The following is a 19,667-nucleotide window of genomic DNA, read 5'->3' as shown; positions in this document are numbered from 1 at the left end:
CACACCTGGCTTGTAGTGTACACTATGGCTTACAGTGTGCACTCCTGGCTTACAGTGTACACTCCTGGCTTGTAGTGTACACTATGGCTTACAGTGTGCACTCCTGGCTTACAGTGTACACTCCTGGCTTGTAGTGTACACTATGGCTTACAATGTGCACTCCTGGCTTACAGTGTGCACTCCTGGCTTACAGTGTGCACTCATGGTATTGCAGACAGTATGGACAAGTAGCTATTATCTCATAAGCATCTAAAATAAAAATTAAAAAGTTGGAAATCAACAAATGAGCATATGTTAATAAAGGCACTTGCCATCATGCCTGAGAACTTCAGCTCACCCTGAGACCCACAAAGTGGAATGGGGAAATTATTCCCTAGTTGTCCTCCGACCTCCACACTTGTGCTATAATGCAGCAGTGTCAGCAATGCCTCCTGTTACCTCGCCTGCACTAGGTCTCCAAGCATTGCTTCTGCAGTGCCCTCTCACTTGCAAGTTTCCAGTTACACACACTCTCTCTAAAGGTTAAAAAAAAATTGCTTAAATCCAGGAGAAATTGATATGAGAAACTGTAAAGTTTTTTTAATCAACCATCCATCGGCAAGTAGAGTAGAAACTGTATTTATTCATAATTACACACCCATACATCTGCAGCAAACAAATAGTAACTGTATATTCAACAAGAAATAACTGTATATTCTTCCCAACAGTTTGTTACTCTTTATGCTCAGATGTCAACCAGAGTGTTTTGGATTAGGGCATATTTATATGCCACTTGTAATATGCTTTCTGGGTTGCCCTAGCCTTTGAAGTATTTCCTTCTCACTTGGATTACTGAGCCACCCAGGGCAACAGAGCTACTAAGGAGCAGCATCACAGAGCTTGTCACCCTCCTCGTCCTTCTCCATGAAACCCTTGGTTAGGGATATTTGGACAACTGGTGCCTTTCAATTTCTTGCCCAAACCTAGAATAGTGACAATTCAAAACTAGATTTTGGTACAAAATAGATATAGAATATTCTTAAAATGTCAATTTCTAATTGAATTGTGTTCCCTGAATTTTTTTTTCCCCATGGCTCACCCATTTTATTTTTAAGAATTTTGATTTTTCTGCTATGCCTCACTTGGGAAGTGAATACAGGTGTGGTTGCTTTTAGGCCACTGGCCTTCATTTCTTCACACCAGCAGAGGTGGAAGCACCACAGCATGGGAGAAAGGGGCACAGCTCCCTGAACACGCAGACATGGCTTTCCCCGTGAATGTGGTCCCTGCTGAGGGCCACTTGACCACATCCCTGTGCACACGGAGCACTTACCCAATGCGTATTTTCAGCATGCCACTGAACAACTCAGGGCTGTTGGAGATGATCCAGCCGATGTGGATGACCAGTTCTTGCTGAATGACCGCCTCCCTCTCATCGTGGGTATTGCACTTATAATAGATGATGTTCTTAATCACTCTTGGAGACAGTGGGTTAGAGATGACCTCCTCTTCATGTCCAAAGGCACCTAGAGTTACCTACAAGCACCAGAATTTTACTGTTAAAAAAAAATTCTGAGTTACAAAAAATAAAAATCAAGGCTCAGGATGACTGGCAGGCTGAAATTGCTCTATGTAAGCTAGGGAGTTAGTCAGAATAATTGTTCCTGATATTTATTAAGATGGCTTTCAAAGTATGACTCCCACTAGGGTCCATGATGGTTCCGAGTCTGGTCTAAAGTGTAAGGGCTGGTGAGGGTCTCAGGGAAGTGAAGGTGAGTAGACATAAATAACTATTAATTTGGAAGGAAGGGGGTTGGTACTAGAAAGTCCCTAGCGGAACCAGAATGCATTCAGTGACTGTATTTTACTACACAGTTCAGCATTTGGGAGATCTATTTTTACAGTTTCTCGAGTAGAACCGTCTGCTCTTGAATAACACTGTAACCTTTCCAAAGTCAGGAGGAAGGCCATGTAGTTTCTGCATAGCCCTCACTTATCCTGATCATGTTAGGTATACATGGAGGGTTGTGATCCATGGTACTGGATGGCTCACCTATGGAATGAATGGGACGGCTGGCTGCCCACAAGCCTGCGAAAGGAAAGAGCTCAGAAAACAAAGCAGGAAGTGCTGATAGAGCTGGCAAGAGAAGGCTTAGTCTCTCCTCCCTGCTTGGCCAGCTGCTTCTCAGAGTGCCTGCTGCTCTTGCTTCCTCCTCATCAACACTTCCTATCTCTTTTGGATGCAGCTCATAACTGTTCGAGGCAGGAAAAACAGCACCTCAAAGACGTGCTTTTTCAGAGATGAGGGATAAGAACTTAAACAGCCTTTCCAGTGTTGGAATGGCTCAGAGTAAGAACTGCCTTGGTATAGCAGCAAACATCTAGAACCAGTTCAATTGTCTAGGAAGCTGAGGCAGGAGGATTAGGAGTCTTGGCCAGCCTGGGCTGCAGTGTGTGTGTGTGTGTGTGTGTGTGTGTGTGTGTGTGTGTGTGTGTNGTGTGTGTGTGTGTGTGTGTGTGTGTGTGTGTGTGTGTATGTGTGTGTATGTGTGTGTGTGTGTGTATGTGTGTGTATGTGTCAACAGAAAACAGAAGGTTCATAATTAGCTCCTAGAGATAATAGCAACTAAACTACTTTTATTCAAAAAGCTTGAGACAATGTGCAAGTCTGAGCAAATCACACCACTTCAGCTGGAGCAGATCTTCTGAAATAGTAAATGCACACTTTGATCTATTTCCATTTCTTGGTCTGTGAAGGGATAAGAACCAGTGGATGAAGAAACTCCTGCCTGTGGTCATTAGGCTGAACCATTGGCATCTGGTCTCCTTATCCTTTGCAGTCAGGGAATATTTCCCTGGGAAATGTCCTGGCCTGATGGATAACAGTCCAGCCATAGCTGGAGGGCAGGCTCTGAGGCTTCTAGAGTGTGGGAGCAGGGTGGCTACAGCCTATGGATATTGTTCAGAATGGATAAGACAAATTCAAGCCCACATTCCTAGTGTCAGGCCAGTGACCCTCAAGCTCTAAAACCTATGACTAGCGGTAGTGGGATCAGCTATACTTCAGGGCTTTGGGGACTAAATGCAAGGAGAAACATGTTTCCCAAAGCCTGGCTAACTTTCACAGTGGTAATGGTTGTGAAAGACTCTGGCACAGATAAAGATTCTGGTAATAAAGGGTACAGGGCAAATGACTTCCTGTCCCTTGATTTACTAAACCATTGACAGTGGTTTGACGCTTACCTCCTAATATGGAGCATGGAGAAACTTCATAGAAAGTAACTTTTTCTTAGTAATTTCTTATGGGTATAATTATTTTTAATTGTTAAACAACATCATAAGAGAAGGTAAATAACATTATTCTAACATCCTCAAAGCTGGATATCTGAATGAAATTATTTTAATCTTAATTAAGATCCCTGAAATATGAGCAATTAGTTGATGGTATTGAGGAAGTTAGAAAACTTCATTATTATTAAAGCTTACTATATTCCTAGATTAGCTGTCAGGAACATACAATAAACACATACATTACAAAGGAGAGACAGAAAGCAACTAGATTTTTTCACTCTAATCAAACAATAAATCAGCTATATGATTAGAGATTACAGAAAACGAGCAGCAGCAAACACCACATGCACAGCTCAACCCAACCCATTTACCATCAAGGATTGTAGAAAGAGACACAGGACTGGAGAGGGAGGAGAGCAGAAAAGACAAAGAGGAAAGGAGGGAGGGAAGAAGGAATGGGGGAAGAAAGGAAGAAAGAGGGAGGGAGGGAGGGGGAATCAAGGGCTGAAGGGAAGGAGGGAGGGAGAGAGAAGTGCGAGGAGGGAAGGAGAGAGAGAACAGAGGAGAGAGACAGGAGGGAAGGAGGGAAGGAGAGAGGAAAGATAGGAGGGACTGAGGAAAGGAAAGGGAGAGAAAGGGGGAGACAGGAGAGAGAACAGAGGAGAAAAGGAGGGGAGGGAAGGAGAGAAAGAGAAGAGAAGAGAAGAGAAGAGAAGAGAAGAGAAGAGAAGAGAAGAGAAGAGAAGAGAAGAGAAGAGAAGAGAAGAGAGAGAATATGAACTGTAGATGGCCCTGTGAGCAGGAGTGGCAGATTGACCCTGGTGGGTAGAAAGCAGCTCTGGGAAGAGATGGCCTGAAGGGTGAAGGATGGAGGAGCAGGACAGGCATGACGATTCTGCCTCTTCCTGAACATTAATGAGTTTCTTAGGAGTGGGAAGGGAGTGATCAGGTGGAGTGGAAGCTAAATGTGTTCTCTGCTATGGACCTAGCTTTTCTCTGCCCATCACAAAGCTGTCTGAATGCCCCAGAAGTTACATTTTCTACACTAGAATCTGCACTGAACTCAAGCAAACTTGGGGACTGAAGTTATAGTCCCAGGGCATAGGACAAAAGTGAGATGGCCCACTAAGTACTCTGCAGCTCTCAGACTGTACACGCTATTGTTTTTGCAGGAGGAAAGAGACTTTTGAAGAAATTCCCAAACCACTCACTGGTAATCTCTTTGTGGGCAGTCTATGACACCAACCTATACCAGATGAAAGTGTCCTAACTAGAAATTGTTGTGTCTGTGAGTGTGAAAAGCAGATACTTACCTGTTTGCCCTGCACTAAAACATTAGTAATGGATGGGGCCAGGCTGTCCACTACTTTATTTAAAAGACTTGCTGCACGGCGTACAACCGACCTGAGGGCAAAGAAGAAAGCAGGCCAGATCTTCACAAATAGAAAGACGGTGAATAAATGGTGCCCTTGACGGGGAACCGTACAATGTATGCAGTCAGGTCCTCCCATGATAGAGAGAAGCAGTGAACTGCCATTAGACCTGACCCTTGAAAGAAGACCATCTATAATTAGGGAAAGTCATGTCTCACACTCACCTCAGCCACCAAACTGTGGCAAAGGGCATCAGTGATGCCAAGATCAATTTCAAAAAAAATAAGGGAAAGCAAAAGCAGAGTCCCTAGCTACTCTTTTAATTGGGATGGGAGAGGAAGGAGTTAAGAGGGTACTCTGCTTCATATTAAAAAACGCATAAAAAGGATCATGTGCCTGTGCCTGTGACTGATTCCCATATCAGTTTATACGATGTTTCTCTGCACAATATTATTTTTTAACTACAGGTGTGAGTGACTGTGTGTAGGTGAATGTGTGTGTGTGTGTGTGTGTGTGTGAGTGCAGGTGCCTGTGCAGACTGGAGCCAGAGTTATCAGCAGTTCTTAGCTGCTAGATGTGAGGAACCAAGCCTCGGTCCTCTGGAAGAGCAGCGTGTGCTCTTAACTGCTGGGCCATCTCTCTGAAGCCTTGAGTTATGTTTCTTTTGGTACCTGAATAATTGGATGCCTGGATGAGGGAACTCTACTGAATTTCAGAAATGAATTACCCTCACTTTCTTTCTTGATAAAGACAGAATGTTGGGGGAAGGAATTCACACTTCTATTTTTACATTCCTGAAAAAGTCTTAGAATGTAGAAAGAACAGATTTATACCCCCCAAATTACACCACATGCAATATATAAGACACTTCCCCTCAAAAGTAAAAATTTATGTGAACATTTAGAGAGAATACAATCAAAATGTAGGTTTGAAAGTACCATTTTTAAAAATTTCAGCATAACCACAGAAATTGGCCTATAACAAGCATTTATATTTCTTAATTACAACATGAAAGGGCTAGTAGACAATCAAGCCAGTAGCTGACCGAGTTAGTGAAACAAATACTTCCCAGTTCTAGAGAGACACTTTTATCTGAACACCAAAAGATGCATATAACCCTTGGAACACAGATAAACCCACACATAACAAGCAACTGGAGTTTCCCAAACTCTGTGCATGTTACCTGTTTCCCATGTACCAGAAAGGTGGTAATGTGCGGGGCTATAGAGGAGGAAAATTTCTGGGTAAATGCAGCCCCGTACCGCACAGCCAGCCTGGGGGCAGTGGAAAGCCATAAAAGGGAGAATAGAATAAATTAAGCTTCCAGGGTTCTATTTGTTTAAATATTAACAGTCAGCATTTCTAAATGTTTGCTACTTAGTGGTTTATCAAAGACATAAGGATTATGCAGAAGCAAGAATTGGTTTTGCTTAACCCAAACAATACTATAGGTACAGCAAAACACACTCCCTATAAGAACATCTACTGATTACTGTAGTGGGAACTTACAGTGGAAATTTGAGATATCTGAACTAGATGGTCATTGTTTCTCTGGGCAGCAAGAATGTATTTGTCATAAAGTAGAGATGAAGCACTATTTAGAAAATTTTCCAGTCCCTTATTTCAGAGAATAGAAACATGAGGTTTACGGAGATTGGGTTTCATAAGAAACTACTTGAGACGTAATTCCATCAAAATGCAGAGCTGCATATTTGGGCACACTCTCCTCTCTGTGACTGTAAATAGCTTTACTCATGACTCCTTCAACTTAAGTGATGAGATAATTGCCTTTCATTATTTCTGCTTACAATCAAATGGTCTTTTAGGGCCTTCAAAAGGTTTTCTAAACAAGATGAAACAAAGATCCTCCTTGGGGTAATGCAGCAAAGCCGAATCATGATGCTGTCACTCCAGTGGGGGCTCTCTAGGCTCAATCCTGGGGGAGGCTTTTGTTTCTAGTTATTTTTCTTTAGTCTCCTGTGACATATGAATACTCTTCAAAAGTATGAAGTCAGGGTGCCATAACTTTAGAGTTTAAATGTCAAAATGATGATGAGTAACATCTGTAAGAATCAAATGTTGTCTTTAAGCTACTGAATATAACAGTACGACAATTATAATGTGACAAGGAAACTAATACAAACCAAAGCTTTTTGCTGCCAGCTCTTCTATACACTCTCTCAATGTGATCAGACACAGTTCCTAGACAGAGAATAAGAAAAGTCTTCACTGAAGAAAGCTTTTAATTAAATGTACAGCATTTATTTTCCCTTCAAAAAAAGAGAAAAGATCCTTGTATTGAACCGAGCAGTTTAAATCTGCAACCCAAATAAGAAGTGTGTGTTCCCAGCACCTTTGCTACATGGTAGTTTTCAAAATTCTATTTTTTTTTTTAAATATATGTACTGCCGAGGTGAGCACCAAAATTCTATTTTCTAACTGATATGTAACCTTTTGTAAATTTTTAAGCAAATAAAAGTATTATTTTACCTTTCAACATGAAACAGAACACATTAAAATTAGTCAACTGAGTAAAAGCCTATTTTTAAATGGAAGTCCCTACGTCTCTGGTAAGTGTGTGAGGCTATGGTCATTCTAAGACTCTGGTCAACACAGCCCTAGCATTCACACTTTGGCCATGTCTCACACGTGCTCTGCACTCTTGCTGGTTTTGTCAGTAAGAAACAGTGTGATATAATTGAGTGCCAAAAGTTAGCAAGGATAAGGAAAAAGATCTTTAATTTTTTTCCCCTCACTTATTTTTACAGTCTTAATTTAGATTAAATGATACCCTGGTCCCATAGATGCCTGCAAAAGCTGGGCCTGGTGGTGCATGCTGTATTCCAGGCTACTGAGCAGGCTCAGGTGGGAGTGCTGCAAGTGCAGAGCTTGCCTGGGCCAGAGAGGGTCAGAGGAGAGTGAGGGCAACTTAGTAAGAACACTTCAAAATAAAGAGCACTAGCGGGGGTGGAGATGCAGCTCAGTGCAGAGCATTTCTGCTTTGAGTCAGCACTGTTGGAATGCCAGTGGTTAGTGCATCTCCACTTTAACCAAATCAGTATGTACTGCTAGACAGGGGTTTGAGATAACCCAAAAAGTCCGATGACTGGAAATATGTTTCAACATATCCTATATTCTTCTGTACTATAAAATGCCAGAAAAAGGTCTTGATGTAGAACTTAAGGATTCCCCACAGCAACAACTGCATACAAATGTGGATTTCAAGGATCACCAGGTCTCCTCCACAGGGCACTGTGGCCACAGACAGATTTACTTTTATAGATCACTTTCAGAGCAAAATTCTGTTCCAAACGACTACTACAAACCATCAAGAAGCCAGTTTCCATAAATATAACTATTCAATACTATTCTTGAGAAATTACAGGAAATAAAGTAGGAAACAGAAATGTCAACAAGCAACTAAGGAGTGACCAGAAGTTCAGGGTCCCAGGCAGAATCCAGGCTCTGTGCTGAGCAGAGAAGCAAGGCACTGCCTGAGGGCAAGGGTGAAGGAGGCTTTCCATGTGAGAGGGTGGGAGATTTAATAGAAGATGAAATAACTCAGAGCAGTGGGCACTGTTACGTATGACTGATAGATATTCACATTACAGAGCCCCTTTTATAGATCTGCCCCTGCTCATTTACTCTTACCTTCCATTGTGATGAAGTTAGGGCCCTCTCTTTTGAGCAGTATACCCAGCAGGATGGTTTGACCAGCCAGACAACCGCAGTCCTGAAACATCAATTGGCATAAGGAACTCAGATTAAATGAGTTTTGATGACCATAGGACTCAAGTAATAATAAGCTCATGCTGCAAAGAGGGACCAGCCTGATACGGAATGAAAGAAAGACACGATGTCACTGATACAGTAAATGAGATGGCATTACAGACCTTGGTCTGAGATGCCTTGAAGGCAGAGAGGGCACACATGTCAGTTTCTGGATATAGCAGGATTTAATGATCAAATGTTCCAATAAGCAAATAACTGAAGAATAGACTCTGTAGTGTATATGAATATTAATGCATCACCATCTGAGACTTGGCTAAGTCACTCTCCTCTTAATTTTACTTATTTATAAATGGGAGACCATTCTATTATCAGTAGAGATGGAGAGACATAGGAAGGGACACAAATAGAATATTTATATTTCAGGACACTGTGTATGTGCTTTGTGACTGCTATATGATATTGTTGTTTATATGGATTAATAAGAAGTTAGCCATGACTGCAAGGAAAGTATCTAGTTGGCATGCTCAAATCTGTATGGCCAAACATGATTCACAGTTTACAGCTCTACCAGTAAGGTTTCATTTCTTTTTTATAAATCTGAATAATGTCAGGACAGAGTAATACATCTCTAAAACACTCATGTTGGTACAGTAAGAGGACTATGTGCCTCAGTGACTGGAAAGACAGAGCAGTCACTGGAGCTAACCTCTGGGGCAGGAGAGCTGTGGATGGGGCAGAGAGAGAAAAGAGAGCCGAAAGAACAATCTGAAGAACACAAAGGTAGCATCAGTGCTCATAGTCTAAGCTCCCATCTACAAAGTCTTGCCATCTTCACTCTTTATACATCCATACTGCCTTTGGCCCAAGAGGACACCTTTTCACTACCTGACCTGGCCAGCCACCCATTTCTCTCAGAGGACAGGAAGGCACACAGCCTGACTGAGAGGTCCTGTTCTGACAGCCCCTCAGGGCTAGGTGTGATCATATCTTGCTTACATTCAGCTTCTGAAGGATTTCGTGGGTGGATTTGTTTTTCCACTCGGTAATGGTGATGTCTGGCTCATGTTGCGTCTCGGGAGCATCTGCGGTACTGCTCTGTCGTTTGACTTTTGAATGCTTGGGAAATTCAAGTTCTTCAAAGCTCTTAAATTCTGGAAGCCTGGAAATGAAAATAAAATATTTAAGATTTCCTGCATTCCTAATATAGTTGCAAGAAATGAAAACAACTAAGTATAAGTAATTCAAGGGGCCTTACTTTTCTGTGTCACTAATTCGTAGAAAGTCAAGCTGCTCTACGACAGCTCCGGATATCAATGTCTGCAATGAGATGATTCAAAACGTTTACATCTGTCAAGCTTCACTCTCTGCTCATACTCTTCTATATGTTCACTTACATATCATTTTGAAGTAATTTCCTAAATGACCATTCTAAAATCAGAGATCTCTATATGTAACAAATTAAAACAGAATACAAACACCTATAAATAGACTGGACACATCAAACAACAAATTCATGAGTCATATTAAATAGGACAGTCACCATGAGATGGTCTCTCTGTTCTTTGAATTACAGGCATGTGTTTATTTATTCAGTGCTGGGGATTGAGTCAAAGTCTCCACTGATTGTTTAAACCACCATCTATATGTCTTTATTTTAAAGTGGGTACTAAAATGTTTTAGCATTTATTAAATGTTTAGAAAATAAGATACTAAGTTGTTTTTTGGGAAAGGTAATAGAAAATTAAACCTTAAATCCTAATACTGTAATATTAATATATTTCAGGGCCATCCAGTGATGTAACAACCAATTCTCTTACAAGATCATGAAGATTATAATTGTTGAGGTTTGGTATTCTGTTATCTATTGTAATGCTAAGTGCGGTCCCCAGGACCTGGTTGTCCCAGAGTCAGAGTCCGCATGTAGACTTTGCTTTTGAATAGTAAGTAAAGATGCCAACAGCAAATAGCTGGGCAGAAGAGATATAGGTGGGGTCTAGATTTCCCAAGCTTGGGGTCAGAGGAGAATCATGAGGAGAAGAAGTTGCAGAAGGAAGGAGAAGCTGCCATGGGTTAGGTGAGACATAAAAATATGGTCCCGAGGGCTAGCAGATTGGAGTTAAGAGCAGCACAGATGGAACTCAGTTAAGTAACAACTCGGGTTTTTTGACAGAAAACTAGATTCTAATAGCATGGAGGGTAAGTATCTGCCCAGCTCTTGTGTTATTTAAAGCTTATTGTAAACTAAAAGACTGTGTGTATCTTTTATCTGGGAACTAAAGGGTCAAAGGCAGGGTAAAAGCCCTAGGTTGGGATTAAATAATTTCTACAACAATAAATATCTAAGCTATTGTTTCTCTGCATTCTGGCATGTGGCAATCCACATTTGGTCAGTCTATATTCCACTTCTTCTCAATTATATGTTCAGCAGACTAAATGAGTCTAAATTCAAACACCTTTTTTGTTTGTCAGTGGCTCGTGGTGAGTAGTGTGAATGGGTGAGAATAAACACTGGCTTTTACCTATCACTTCTAGTTACTCAGAGAACAGTCAGAAACAAGTTGTCAGTTATTATGCTAAATTAGGTATTCTTATTAAAATTATCATATATGCACCATTTTCTCTCTGTTTGTTTCAAATATGAAGAAGCTGTGGGTAGGCGACACTGCTTTTGGTGGCAAATGAATCCATCATTTCTCTAGTAGAGATGATGATACAGGAATGACACATGACACCAATCTTCCTTGCAAAGCATAGACGAGAAAGCCAAATGTGCAACCCCTGTGCACACCCCCATGGGCCCAGCTATAAGCAGACTGCTGTTAGATTATGCTGTTAGGGTAGGATATTTATCTGCATTTGCTGAATGGTGTTTTCTTCTTCTTTTTTTTAATTTTTATTTCTTGAATGGTGTTTCTAACATACAAGCTCATATCTATACCACTTGTTGTTTGGCAAAATAATTAGTTAGATAAATATTTATTGATCATTTGCTATATGCAAGCATTATACAAGGTGCTAATTATTGGCATAAAATATATGAAATATTTGGTCCCTTGATATTAATCTTATGATTATGTATATGAGATGGATAACATAAGCAATTCATGTCAGATGATGGTAAGAGCAATGTAGAAAAATAATGGCTAAGTAGAAATAAAAACAATAAAGGGAAGGGGTACTAGGGCAAAGGAACAGGAGGCCAGTTAGCCATTATATGTATGTGACCAGAGAAAATTTCTCTAACAAGATGACATGTAAATCAGACACTGGAAATAGGACTGTGGTCAACATTCAGGTTGAAGGAGAACTATAATGTGCAAAGGGTAGGAGCATGCATGGTAAATTTTAGAAGCAATAAAGAAGGCAGTGTGGCTGAAATAGAATGTCTGGGGAGATGCTAGAAAGCCAGGCCCATGATGCAGCTGCAGAACCTATGGATACACAGCATCTATGGAACTCTGCTTTCTACTTTTATGTGTGTGAGAAAAGAAGTCACTGGGAGTTTACAATCAGTGTAACTGCCAGTAGCAAGTGTGTATGACAAGGCTAACTGTTGATAATAGAATTCAGAAGATGAGAGAAAAATCTAGTGAAGGAATGATGGTAGCCTGCATCATGGTGTCAATGCTAGGGGAAGCGAGCCTGGATACACTCTGAAGGGACAGACCACAGTAAGTGATTATCACGTAGGGTATGAGAAAGAGCAAAAAATGACCAAATTCTTAAAGCCAATAACCAATACTGAAAACACAAAAATAACTTATTTAACATTTTATATTTATATAGCTTACTCATTCTTATGGCTATTTCTGATCATAAGTAAATGTTTAGCTTAAGTTCACTGGCTAATGCCAAATACTATCAATAGATTTCAATTTTAAAACATCACTTGGTATCCGAGGATATTAAACTAGTTGCAAATGCTTAACTTTTCTAGAAGAGGTGTATAAAGGAGGCGCCAGTGCTCTCGCTGGGGACCTATGGGTGCTCCCATTTAGGAGTTGTGCTGGGAATGCTGAGGTGTTTGGATAGGACACAGCTTTCTCCTGGTTGGATGTTACAGTTCACTGAGCAAAACAGCATATGGCCAAGAGACAACCAAAATGCCTGTAGAAGCCCAAGATTGTCATTAGTCTACGATGGACTTGTTCCTACAAATACCAAAATAAAATTAAGTTACCAAAGTCTAAAATTCTGTTAAGCAGCAGCCACTGTTCAAGCCCCTGATGAGGACATTTGGGCAAACCGAGACAGGACAACAGGAGTGAGAAGGTAGGCACAGAATGAAACTGTAAATCACATTAAGCAGCATAGCAGATTAACTGTCCTGAACCAGGAACATTGAAGTTTAGAAGGCTACCTGTAAACGATCAACATGAACTTTGACTCCTCCAATTATCCCCTTTTTAAAGGCTGCCAGCATGTCTAATATTGGGTTGAATCTGCTACCTCTAGAATAAAGAAGATAAACAAAATAGTCTTATTAACAATATAAAGTGAAATTAACAAAGAAATATCTGCTATATATGCAAAATAACTTGCAACGTGCTAAGAATAGCAAAATACCAGGAGGCTCAGCCTTCAAGTTTTCTGTATTATTGTCACAAAGCAAGCGAGGCTTAACTTTCTTCTTCTTCTTCTTTTTTTTTAAAAGGAGATGCACTTTATTTTTAATTCTGTGATGTGTATGGGCGTGCATGTGAATGCAGAATCCATAGGAGAGCATGAGATCCCCTGGAGCTGGAACTGGAGGCCATTATGAGCCTCCTGGCATGAGTACTGGGACGTGAACGCGGGTTCCCTGCAAAAGCTGTGTGGGCCCTTAACTGTGGAGCCATTTCTTCAGTCCCATGGCCTACTCTTTTAATCAACCTACCTTATGTTGTCTTCTCGGATGAGAACAAGAAAAAGTGGGCGTCCATGCATTTTCCAATATTGCTTAATGAACTGTAGTGCATTCTATCAAAAAATTAGATTGAGGTAGGATGTCATGGAAGTGTCTGAGATCAATGGGATCCTTAACTGTGAGGCAAAGAGCCTATAACAGTTTTAGTAGATTATAATCAAACTCTGGGTAATTTAGGCTACTTAGAAGCATAGAATCATTTTCATTTTAAACCTTGCACTATGTTGTGAGGCTCGTATTTACTCATGCCTTTCTCTTCTCCCTCTTGTCACGTCTCCTTCTGACTTTAGCAAAGTACAGCTCATAAGTGAATTGAGGAACAACTACTCGCATGCTCTATCATTCAGAAGACTCTCACCACTTTTCAGTATGGATTCGTACAAAGAAGGGGAAGAAAATGAGCCGTATCTGTAGAAGCCATCAGTGATGTGTGGAGAGTGCTGTGATTGCTAAGGAGTCTCGTCACCATCACGGAACTTTCCACCATTCATCTGACACTTTTTGACTGTTTTACATGTATTTATTCATTGATTACAGGGCACAGCTCTTTTATTATCTGGTTTTACAGATTAAAAATCAGAAGTGTAAAAGAGCTAAATGACTTGCCTGAAAACATACAGCTGGTAAATACAGTCAAAAATTGAACAGACATAGTTTGGCTCCAGGTGTTATGACCACATCTTTCTTCTCTTCTCACAGAGTAGAGTGGAACAGATCTTAACCATATAGTTATGGGTTAGCTGAAATGCTACTAGACAATCTTCACAAGTAAAATTACTCTAATTCAAATTTTTTCTCAAAGGGAGATGAACTACTAGTATCATACAATCACAGTTTTAAACAGTATCACTTCTATAAGAGTGTAGTTTTATTTTAGTGTAGCTAGAATTCCAAACTCTACAAAGACATTATTTATTTTCTATTTCTACTTGGTATAACCTAGCATCATGGGCACCCAGGAATCCTCCATCTAATGACACCTGTCAGAAACCAGTGTGAACAAGGTCACCTCTGCTCAGCGCTACCTTTATGTCATCTATGAGCAGCAGAACGTCCTGAGACATGTAGAAATCACTCAGGTCAAAGATGATAGGGTAACAAACCACAGTCTTTCCTAGAATGCGATAAATCTGCAATAGGAAACAGAAAGCAAACATACAAAATACAAGGCATAGTGTCCCATAGCTCAACAATAATTAATACTGATACTTATTTCTGAATAGGCAAACAATAGCTCACAAAGTCCATAAAGAATTAATTTTAAAGTTTTTTGCTTGAGTCAGTATGTCAGTAAATTTAAAGTAGAACATTTCTAATAAGACTGAAAAACCCTATGCCTGAGTAAATATTATTATAAATGTTTTACAAAGCTTGGCAATAACAGTGAGATGTTCATTTATTCCCAGAAAGCTTCAATAATACGACACACAGTAAGTAAGATTTATGTGCAGAAAATTGTAATTCAGATAACTGCCTCAAGTACATAATGAAATGTGACAGGGATGGCCAGAGGCCAAGTATGATTTCTGCATGCAGAATTACTTCTCAAAGGCACTCCACGAGGAAAGCACACTCACCTTTGATGTACCAAGGCAGCCAATGGGCCTATCTGGCCTTCCAGACAGACCCAACTTTTCATTGATTCCCAGGTGGAAATAAGCCTGTAAGACACAAGTGACTTGGCTTAGTAACGATAGTCCTAGAGAAATGGTGCCAGGGAAGCCCAGCTAGGACCAAACAAACCAGCCAGGTAATTCTGGATTGGGGGTTACTGAGTTTTCCAAAGCAAAACTTTCTAGATTCAATTAGCAACCTTCTAAACTGTAATACTGTTATATTGGTGGAAGTGTACAACCTGCTTGGCTTTGATTCTTAAAGCAATTCAAGAGACAAAGGCTTCCCTTCTCTCTCTCTCTCTCATATCTCCATCCACTTAAAGGTATTTAAAAAAAAATCAGGGCCCCACTGTGTGTCTACTTTCAAATATATTTTATCAAAATGAAATCATTTTTACGGATTTGTTTTCCAATTACATGAATTTCAAGTCTTGCAACCCAAAATGTTGGTCTTGCTTATTCTCATACCTTATACAACAATTATTTGATTCTGGTATATTTTGAGAGGGGTGTGTAAGTTACTGTGTGAGCCTAGGGAAGCATCAAAAGATTCTTAAAGGCCACAAATTAAATATACACCCACAATATATACAAGGACTAATGAGCACACATTTGCATGAATGTGTATTCCTATAATACATAATCTTTTTGTTTCCTGGTTATTGAGTTTATCATGGAGGTGTTTCAGCTTCAGACAAGATGTACAAAGAGATGCATAAGAACGGTGCCACAGTGGAATAGCAGTCACTGGATCTGCTAGGAGTTAAAAACATCCAACCAGGAAGCCTTTACCTCTGTAGCTTCTACCCCCTGATGAAATTGTTTTCTAAAGATTTGTGATTTAAAAAAAAAATCAAGTAATATCTTTGGGCAGTATGCAATTATATCTACAAGATAATTTTTTTAGGCTTGCTTGACCAAGCAGACTGTACTTTCTTTTTGAAATGTAACACCTAGATTTTCACCCTCTCCTTTCCCCCTCTCTGCTTGTTATGTATGTGTCTCTCTCTCTCTCTCTCTCTCTCTCTCTCTCTCTCTCTATCTATCTACTTATCTAGAGATAGATAGAAATAAAATTTACATGGGTTTTTATGTCAGTCTTTTGGGTTGAAATGATATTTCATTTTACTTTCACACTCCTATATTCAAATATTTTGGGGTAATTTTTCTAGGGTTCTAAATGTTTATGGTCTTGATTTTTCATGTTCCCCTTTCTGCCGAGTATTTGTCCTTCTTTTGGTAAGATAGAGAGCTTTACCCTTTGAAGTAAATGTTTATTCAGGTTTCAATGTGAGAAAATCTGAGAACTACATCAAAGAGAAAATCTCTTATAAGTAGCACCTGTTTTTAAAAAGCTGCTGGCCAATGACGTGAGGCAGGAAAGAGGAGGCGGGACACTGGCAGGAAGGGAGAGGGTTCTGGGAAACAGAATGAGAATAAAAAGAGAAGACAGACAGTAGAGACCTGAGGAGATGGGAAGGAAGAAGCATGCCAGGACTGAAGGAGAGGTGACTAAGCAAATGGCAGACAGAGTAGTTTGAATGGGTTAGGCAAGTTATGAGCTATCCAGGGATGAGCCAAAGCTTGTGGCCTAGGCATTTACTAATAAAGAATTAGTCTCAGAGTCATTGCTCTTGGGAACTAAGTGGCCAGGAGGAAAGATGAAATTATAAAAAAATAGTTTTTACATTACATAGTAGGTGACACATCACTTCAGTGAGTGGTGTTCCAATAGTAATATTATTTTTGACTAGAGAATTTCACAGTCTGGTTTGATATTGTCAGGTTTGTATGCCTTATTTAGTGACATTTGCCAGTCATCTTCTGAACTGCTTTTTTGGTGCTGCTATTGTAAGTGTGGCCTTTTTTTGGTGCTGGTATTGTAAGTGTGGCCTTTCTACCTCCGTAAGCTATAAAAATATATTCCTCTATCTTTTCTTCTAATTGATTTTATACGTAAATCACTTTAAAATACTTAAATGGGATTGGCAAGATGGCTCAATAGGCGAGGGCACCTGTCTCCAAGCCTAAGCAAGTAAGCAAGGCTTCGCTTCCCTGAGTAGAAGGGGAGAGCTGACAGCTCAGGTGGCTCTCTGGCTACCACATGTGTGCCGTGGAAGGTAAGATAAATAAATTAAATGTAATGAAAATTTAAATTACTTCAATGTTTACTCTGCCTAGAATGAATCTGGTTTTGCAGTTGATGACATGAAAAACCCTAAGTTTTTCTATACGCATAATCAAACTCTTTCTATACAATATGATTGTGATTTGAAGTATTTGCAAATAAGATCATCATATTCAAAGCCGACGTGATAGGGCTCTCTCTACCACCACCGAGCTCCTGAGTTGTTTCTCCTTTTGAATTGTGCATTCTTGAGAAGGATATTCCTTGATTGGCACAGTGCCTGGCACACAGCTGGTGAGCAAGCTAATAGGAATGACCTATGGGTATCAGGAACTTTAAAGAACCTAGATTACAGCACACAACAGTAGATTTGATATGCCTTCCCACAAGTATTTTTACATTTTCTGAAATAACAGTATGACTAAATTACATTATATTTCTTTTGGGCAAGAAGTAAAATTAACCAATCATGCACAAGTTAAAATCAGCTTCCTTTGGCAGGACTGTCACTCTTTAGTATAGTAAAAGGTTCTTGTTTATTTCCTGAACCATGGCAAGGAGGCTTTGACAGTTAAGTAGGTGGTGCCTGGTACCCATGTAACTAGTGTGCCAAAAAATGTGGAAGTGCGCACACCACTTAGGAACACAGACATGCTTCATACTAAGTTCATACTGTATTCAGATCAGCACTCATCACATTGCAAGGCAGAAGCCCTGCTCCCAGTTGTCTGTCCCTATACCCTCATTAGTGTACTGAAATAGGATGCAGCTTATCAGAAGTAAAGGAGCAGTGACTGCCATCAAGATGTGTGCATCAAAATATAATTTGTGAGAATACTTTTTTTTTTCTGTAAAAATGCAGACTTACAATTCTTGGTTTTAAACAACATATCCTAGGGGAGGAAGCCCACATAGCAGCTGGTTTGGAAGACAGGATGTTCCCACAATCAACATACACTCTTCCATCTTCACACAAGCACAGAGAAGCAGGGCTCTTGGTCATAAATTTGTCTTAAGTTATGTTCTACCACCAAAGTATATATCATTTGCTAGCATCATGTTTACAACAATGAAATGTAAGTCAGGACAGGCCTGATTCAGATACTTGGGATGCTTTCTATTGTCTCTGTGATCCCAGGGCACTTGGCACAAATACCTATTGTAGCTATCATCAGAGTGGACTATAATTAACTGTTTGGTTGTTGTTGTTTACACCATACACATCACTGGACTCAGAGGTTATTTAAGTGACCCACAGTGCTTCATATGCCTGCTGAAGAATGGATAAAAGCAATTTTCAAGTGGTTTGTTATTTATGCTGACTGGCCTTTTACATTTGAATTGCATGTCATCAGGTAGAAGATTATCTATGCTTAAAAATGTACTCATTCTAATTCTAATTTGGGTTAATTTGTTTTAAGGCCAAGCTTATCAGGACTACCTTTCCTTTCGATTCTGTAGTAATATCATGAGAGACCATGAAGTATCTCAGCTGACAGACAGTCTGTGCCTAACAGTACACAATGCGAAGCCTTGAATTCTAGTATTCTTTTCTCCCATTTTAGGTCACCTTTTCTCCTTGCAACTCCTCAGGTCCTGGTCTCGTTTATCATAAAACAAACCAACACAACAACAACAACAACATACAAAATTACACCCATCATGGGTTTTTCCACTCAGGAGTGTGATTTCATTTCAAGTGTTACCTGTTCTAAGAATCCTAACATTACCTTCCTGCTGTGTGGTGAGCGGCTGGGAAGAGGAGGGATGCACATAAAATTTTAACACATTTGAACTTTGTTGATTGTGTGTGTGTGCACATGTCCCACAGCACATGTGTGAAGGTCAGAAGACACCTTGTCTTCCCTAATGTGGGTTCTGGGGCTCTCAGTCATGGGTGTGGGGTAGTGCTCTCACCTTTGGGCCCGTCTCACTGGCTCAGAGGCTTGTGCATTTTAAAGGAGGATAGGGATTCTCTAAGAGCTAAGAGCACTCTTGGTGCCCTGAGACCTAGCCTTTCTTTCCTGCTATCTTTTCGGCAAGTCCAGTCCGATGACCATAGACTATGGGCCACTGCATTTCCTTATTTAACACCATACACCTTACTTCTCTCAGCCTTCATTCTTAAATAACATTCAAGGCCATGGCCTCTGTCCTTTATATCAACTTAACCTTAATTAGTTGAGAGGTATTATAAGAACTTCTGTCAAGCAGTGGGTAGCTTCTTTCTGGACTTTTGAAAGCAATTATTAAATAAAATGAGGCTGTAAGTAACTAGTGGGGTCTATAATACCATCTCCAAAAGCAGGAGCACCCCCACACATGGCACCTCTGCACCCATCTTCAGACTGGTGCACTTGAAAGGTTCCAAGTCAACTGTTAGTCTCAGCCCCAAACAGGCATGTAACCACATCAAAGCCAGACATTATCATTTAATTTCTTTAGACTCAACAAACCAAACATACAAGAATGATTTCACTTTCCAAAAAGTAAAGTGAAGCCGGGTGTGGTGGTGCACGCCTTTAATCCCAGCACTCAGGAGGCAGAGGCAGGCAGATCTCTGAGTTTGAGGCCAGCCTGGTCTACAAAGTGAGTTCCAGGACAGTCAGGGCTATACAGAGAAACTCTGTCTTGAAAAAAAA

At 40.2% G+C, this 19,667-nt stretch overlaps 1 protein-coding gene across 6 annotated transcripts in view; it reads right to left on the bottom strand.

Moving 5' to 3' along the window:
- The window catches only part of Phkb (phosphorylase kinase regulatory subunit beta), a 188,190-nt gene that overhangs the window by 31,200 nt on the left and 137,323 nt on the right, over positions 1-19,667 (bottom strand). For 5 of the 6 annotated variants that reach the window (XM_029480583.1, XM_021169805.2, XM_029480584.1 and 2 more), the window contains 10 exons: positions 14,859-14,942; positions 14,307-14,411; positions 13,252-13,334; positions 12,736-12,826; positions 9,631-9,692; positions 9,372-9,534; positions 8,295-8,376; positions 6,788-6,845; positions 4,584-4,674; positions 1,313-1,515 (listed from right to left, as the gene is read on the bottom strand). In XM_029480583.1, the coding sequence (XP_029336443.1) occupies positions 1,313-1,515; positions 4,584-4,674; positions 6,788-6,845; positions 8,295-8,376; positions 9,372-9,534; positions 9,631-9,692; positions 12,736-12,826; positions 13,252-13,334; positions 14,307-14,411; positions 14,859-14,942 (1,022 nt within the window). Of the gene's footprint in view, positions 1-1,312; positions 1,516-4,583; positions 4,675-5,826; positions 5,918-6,787; positions 6,846-8,294; positions 8,377-9,371; positions 9,535-9,630; positions 9,693-12,735; positions 12,827-13,251; positions 13,335-14,306; positions 14,412-14,858; positions 14,943-19,667 lie in introns of all 6 variants that reach the window. The other variant, XM_021169806.2, reaches the window with a different exon arrangement.

Source organism: Mus caroli, chromosome 8, assembly GCF_900094665.2.
Source record: "Mus caroli chromosome 8, CAROLI_EIJ_v1.1, whole genome shotgun sequence".
Classification (NCBI taxonomy): domain Eukaryota; kingdom Metazoa; phylum Chordata; class Mammalia; order Rodentia; family Muridae; genus Mus; species Mus caroli.
Note: the sequence above shows the minus strand (reverse complement) of the source record. Positions and strands in the feature narration are given on the sequence as shown.